The following is a 6,042-nucleotide window of genomic DNA, read 5'->3' on the forward strand; positions in this document are numbered from 1 at the left end:
CTATCTCTATGGGTTGGATCGTATTTGGATGACCTTGTAAACATCATAAAAAAAATTGGAAATGTACATTTTGCACTTTTCATTCTAGAATGACTACAGATTATAACACAAAAACATAAATGTTTAGTCTAAATAGCTTAAAATCTCATAACATTATACATTTATATATATATTTATTTATTTTTATTATATTGACCTTTCAGCCATGCTTGGCTAACATTACAGAAGTTACAATGACACGGCACACATGCACTCATGTTACTGTATCCAGTAATATAAAACTGGTCTTTACAAAGTGACCTGTCTTGGCTGTACAGTCACATTTCAGTTATAATACATTATTACAATTTATAAATAAGTTCTTAAACCTATTTTTCTTAAAACATAGAACAGTAAATAAAGAAGTAAAGTAAACAATTATCTCTTCTAGTTACAAACTTTGTACTCGTTTGCTGCTTGATGTAGGTTGCTAAGCCTTATCAAATTTTGCACGTGGAGGATGTGAAACGATATAATTTTTACATTTTTAATTTACCAGAAATCATAAATTACTACATCAATACCATAGAATTCCTCTATAATTTATCAAGTTTAGTAACTAAGCTGTATTTGGGTCTAAAAAAATATGAAATTTCAAGCTCACTAATGTCTTACCTTACCCCTGGGAATCTAGCATGAAGAGAAAGAGTTTACTGCCCAAATACTTCAAAGAGGCTGAGAAGCCTCTAGGGGACATTCTGAGCTTTTGATTGGTTATACCCTTGTAATCACATTCAACATATTATTGAATTACTATTTTATAAACGTATGTCAATAAGTTTGGTATCAAACTGTAGATTATAATTCAAATTTTAGTATTAGACATTAGTTAATTTCTTAATTTAAAAGTACATATTAAAAAAAAGATATCTTAAACGTCGATTTTTGTGTGTCACGTGGTATGTCAAATGCAGCATTGGTTCAAGAAGATGTTTGTGATGTCCAAATACAAAGTCTATAGTTTCTTGTAAATTAGATACTCATATTACCAATATATACAAGCTAGAATGTAAAATAAGAACCTCCTATCTTTTCTATTTTCTGAGATATTAATATATTTATTGAATCAACCAAGGTGGCCCCACCCACCTCTTCAATTTTTGTAAATACCTGCTTACATACACCTACTTTGCCCAATGACATTTATATTGACGTGCATGGATTCATCCTGTTTGATTAAAACATTAATCCAGTTTGTGTTATGTGGATGTGTATTTTGAATTCAGTCCGGATTCATCCTGTTTGACTAAAACATTAATCCAGTTTGTGTTATGTGGATGTGTATTTTGAATTTAATAATGTATAAAAAATAATGTACATCACATTGTGTTTAAGTATGTTTCATTGTTTCTCAGGAATAGAATTGTAATAATGAATGTATTCAGGGGGAACAGATTACATTTTAAAATTTCATTCCTAATTTAATCTTTGATCGTATATGAAAAATAACAACTCTCGGGTGAAACTATTGCATTATATGATTTACCCAGTTGAAAATAAAAACATATATCAATATCTTAAGTTTTGATATTTAATATTGTAATTGTAAGAAATATTGAATCTTTATATTTATATAGAACAGTTATTGTTAAGTTACGTAAGGTTTATAAAGAATTAGCAGTTTTACATTCAGGTACTATAAAGTTCTGGAACGTAGTAATGTGAATATATGCTCACTACAATAAAGATATATAAGTTGTACAGAGAACACATAGTTGATCCTTGATTTTTATTTTTTTACTAAAAACCCGATTTTTTAATAGTTACGGGTACAATAGTGTGTCACAATTCAAAATAATTATATGTAACTTTATTAAAGTAGCTTTACTGTAGCATATAACATTTCTACCAGCTGGAAGAAGTTGTTTAACTTACAATTAACCAATCGCATGTATGATATCATTATTATTATCAAAGGTAACTAACATAGCTGTGACTTTGTATTGAAGTAAATGATAACTGTCAGTGTAAGTCCAGAAGACTTGTATTTAAAAATCTTGTGTACTGAATAATTTAGAGGAATTAATTAGTAGCATCAGTGCTACATATTTTTGAAATTCTATGTAAATCTTGTTTTGTGCTCTTGTTCAAAGTACAAGTTGTATCGTTACAAGTGTTTGTTTTATCGTTGTAGCTTGTACGAACTGTGGGATGGAAGGTCATAGCTCTAACAGTTGGTATCTATGGTTTGTTATATCTCTATGAGCGATTAACATGGACGAATAAAGCCAAAGAAAGATCTTTCAAGAAACAGTACGTCAACCATGCTACTCGTAAGCTAAAACTGATTGTTGACTTAACAAGTGCTAACTGCAGTCATCAAGTCCAACAGTAAGAAAACCCTTTTTTTTAATTAAATCTAGTACTATAATTTAACTTAATTCTATCCATCAAAATATAATCTATCTACGTAACAGCTGGTTATATTTTCATCTAATTTCTCTCCACTGAATGCAGTGATTGTAAGTTATTTGTCAAAGTTGTAAGCTAAAAAGTTGAAAGATAAAATTGATTGAGAGTTTACAGTGATTACTCGCTACTTGTGAATATTGTAAGGTGACAAACAGAACAATTAATTCAGAAGTAAAAGACAAAATCAATGTGAAAGTTTAACAACACAAAAACTATTGAGAGACTACAATGAATGATTGTTGTTTGTGAAGGTTGTAATCTAACAAGTTGAATGTTTATTTGAAAAGTAGATAAAATACTTGAGTACAGTAATCTTTTGTTGTATAGTGAATATTGTTTGATAAGTTTAGAAGATAATACAAGTTTAGAAGGGCTTACAACACTAAAATTCTGGGTTTGATACCGCTGCAGTGGACACAGCAGACAGACCAGTGTTGCTTTGCTATTTGAATATTGTTTGATAAGTTTAGAAGGTCTTACAACATTAAAATTCTGGGTTTTATGCCCTGCAGTGGACACAGCAGATAGCCCAGTGTTGCTTTGCTATTTGAATATTGTTTGATAAGTTTAGAGGGCTTACAACACTAAAATTCTGGGTTTGATACCCCCTGCACTGGAAACAGCAGATAGCCTAGTGTCGCTTTGCTCTTAAACAAACAAGTAAGCAAATAAATATGAAAAATATGAACAAAATTTAATTAGACAGCAGTGATTGTTGTTTGTAAGTGTACAGGCTAAGTTAAAGAAAATTGCTTTAAAATTAAAGATTAATCACTGAAATAGTAGTGATTGGTTGATGTTTGAAAAGGTTGTAATTCTACTAGTGCATTAGGAAAAAAGAAAACCAATGAGAGAGAGAGAATGCTGTGAAAGGCTGAAAATTTACTTTCAAAATAAAGTTATTTACCAGATACCATATTTTCAGGTGTTTTAGCAGAATAATATAAAATCAATAAGTGATTTAACTAATTTATTTAGAATTTTTTCATTTTATGTATATTTTGTTTGTGTGTAATGTAAGAGGCGTTATATGTATATTTTGTTTGTATGTAATGTTAGAGGTGTTATGTTTCTGAATACAACGTTAAATGTAAGATCTATCGCTACAGGTGAAATAAGTAAGTCGCAGAACTGTATGTTTCTGAATACAACATTAAATGTAAGATCTATCGCTACAAGTGAAATAAGTAAGTCACAGAACTGTATGTTTCTGAATACAACATTAAATGTAAGATCTATCACTACAAGTGGACTTACTTATTTGGCAGAACTGTATGTTTCTGAATACATTAAATGTAAGATCTATCACTACAAGTGAAATAAGTAAGTCACAGAACTGTATGTTTCTGAATACAACATTAAATGTAAGATCTATCGCTACAAGTGAAATAAGTAAGTCGCAGAACTGTATGTTTCTGAATACAACATTAAATGTAAGATCTATCACTACAAGTGAAATAAGTAAGTCACAGAACTGTATGTTTCTGAATACAACGTTAAATGTAAGATCTATCACTACAAGTGAAATAAGTAAGCCACAGAACTGTATGTTTCTGAATACATTAAATGTAAGATCTATCGCTACAAGTGAAATAAGTAAGTCACAGAACTGTATGTTTCTGAATACATTAAATGTAAGATCTATCGTTACAAGTGAAATAAGTAAGCCACAGAACTGTATGTTTCTGAATACAACATTAAATGTAAGATCTATCGTTACAAGTGAAATAAGTAAGCCACAGAACTGTATGTTTCTGAATACAACGTTAAATGTAAGATCTATCGCTACAAGTGAAATAAGTAAGTCACAAAACTGTATGTTTCTGAATACAACATTAAATGTAAGATCTATCGCTACAAGTGAAATAAGTAAGTCACAAAACTGTATGTTTTAATTCAGAGAACTTAGCAGCACATTCGCTCGACTCTGTCAGTTGGTTGATGATGTTGTCAGTGACATGCAAGGAGAAATCAAGCGACTTGACACAGAAGTGGAGAACTTAGACGAATGTTCGGCCACTGCTAGGATTCTAAGGTGAGTATTGGATTGAAAGTTTCCCTTGTTTGTCCTAACTAATTCATAAAGGCCGAAATGTTAATATAGACTATTTCCAACCACATTTTGTGTTAGTCAAATGCTAGAATGCTAAAGTTCTCTTTATACCATGTTCTACTTGTCACTTCAAATTCTTTAAGTTTCAATGTGGAATTTGAGCGTCTTCAAGTGCTCTAAAGAAGTGTATATGAACTTGAACAAAGGTTATAAAAATACACTAAAAAATTAAAATAATCATATATAACTTTCAACCGTTCTTCTTGTGTATTTATTGTTTTTAAAATTGTTGACTTGCATTCATACACAATGGTGAATACTTCCAGATCAAACATGTGGTTCAGAAAGTGTTTAAAATTGGCACAAACATGTAAAAAAATTATTAATGTAACTTTGATTCTGAAAAAAAAATCACTATTAACTTGGGTTGAAAAATGTGATTATAATTCTTGGTGAATTATTTCATCTCGTTAGTACTGACAGACTGAAAATCATTGTATATCAATGAATCTAAGAAGATTCACAGTACCAATCCAGAGAATTATAATTAACATATAACATGGAGAACATACTTAAAATTTTCTAATTATGTACTATTTTAAACACTAAACTGATACGTGTATAAATTATAATTTGGAAAATTTGTATCATTTTAAAAAACTTGGTGTTGTTTCAAGACAGAAAAATTATCACCAGAGGATGTAGTAGTAAAAAATAGTCGAGTTTTATGTTGTTTATTTTTTACATAATGTTAATTTTCTTTCTTAACCGGTGAACTTTACTAATTATCCACAGAAACAAGGCAGGATACCTACTGAGTGAGCTTGAGACTTTTAATCAACAATATTTACAGTACGACCAGTGAACCCATAATAGGATATTGTCCTAACTAATGGCAACTCCACATTTGTGATGTAAGATGTGGGACTAGAAACAGCCAGGAATTTTGATGATAGAGTTAATAATGAACTGTCTGAATGCTGTGGTTATAAAAAGTTATTCACATTAAAGAAAACTATATACGATTCAACACTGTAAGTTATTTAAAACATTACCGTACTGAATAGAAATATTTAGAAAGTGAAAAGAATGATCAAATTATTGAATAAGTATGTACAATTTAAAAAAAAAAAATCCCTTATTATTATTATTACTAGAGACAATTATCTGATTGATTTATTTAAGACTATGGAAAAGCTAATGAAATTTGTTTTTTACTCAATTTATCTGCTATATTTACTTTTCAAACATAGAGAATAAAAATGTCTGTTGTAACTGCCCACTACATGAAACTATAAGAAGTGTCCACACTGTTAATTTTCATGTTTTCACTTTAACCTTTTACATAAAACCTATTGGAAAATATTAGAATTTATTGAAATATCTTACATCATCTGCTATCTAACTTCTTGTCATGTCCACAACTACTGTCTAACTTCTTGTCGTGTCCACAACTACTGTCTAACTTCTTGTCGTTTCCACGTCTACTGTCTTAACTTCTTGTCGTGTCCACGTCTACTGTCTAACTTCTTGTCGTT

General features: G+C 29.9%; 1 protein-coding gene across 1 annotated transcript in view; it reads left to right on the forward strand.

Annotated features, from left to right (window-relative positions):
* LOC106473471 (mitofusin-2-like) overlaps window positions 1-6,035 on the forward strand; it is a 27,795-nt gene extending 21,760 nt beyond the window's left edge. Inside the window, exons 13-15 of the mRNA XM_013934150.2 lie at window positions 2,174-2,370; window positions 4,352-4,486; window positions 5,300-6,035. Coding sequence (XP_013789604.1) covers window positions 2,174-2,370; window positions 4,352-4,486; window positions 5,300-5,369 — 402 coding nt within the window. The 3' untranslated portion in view covers window positions 5,370-6,035. The remainder of the gene's footprint in view (window positions 1-2,173; window positions 2,371-4,351; window positions 4,487-5,299) is intronic.
* Window positions 6,036-6,042: the final 7 nt, after the last annotated feature.

Source organism: Limulus polyphemus, unplaced genomic scaffold (genome assembly GCF_000517525.1).
Source record: "Limulus polyphemus unplaced genomic scaffold, Limulus_polyphemus-2.1.2 Scaffold6201, whole genome shotgun sequence".
NCBI lineage: Eukaryota > Metazoa > Arthropoda > Merostomata > Xiphosura > Limulidae > Limulus > Limulus polyphemus.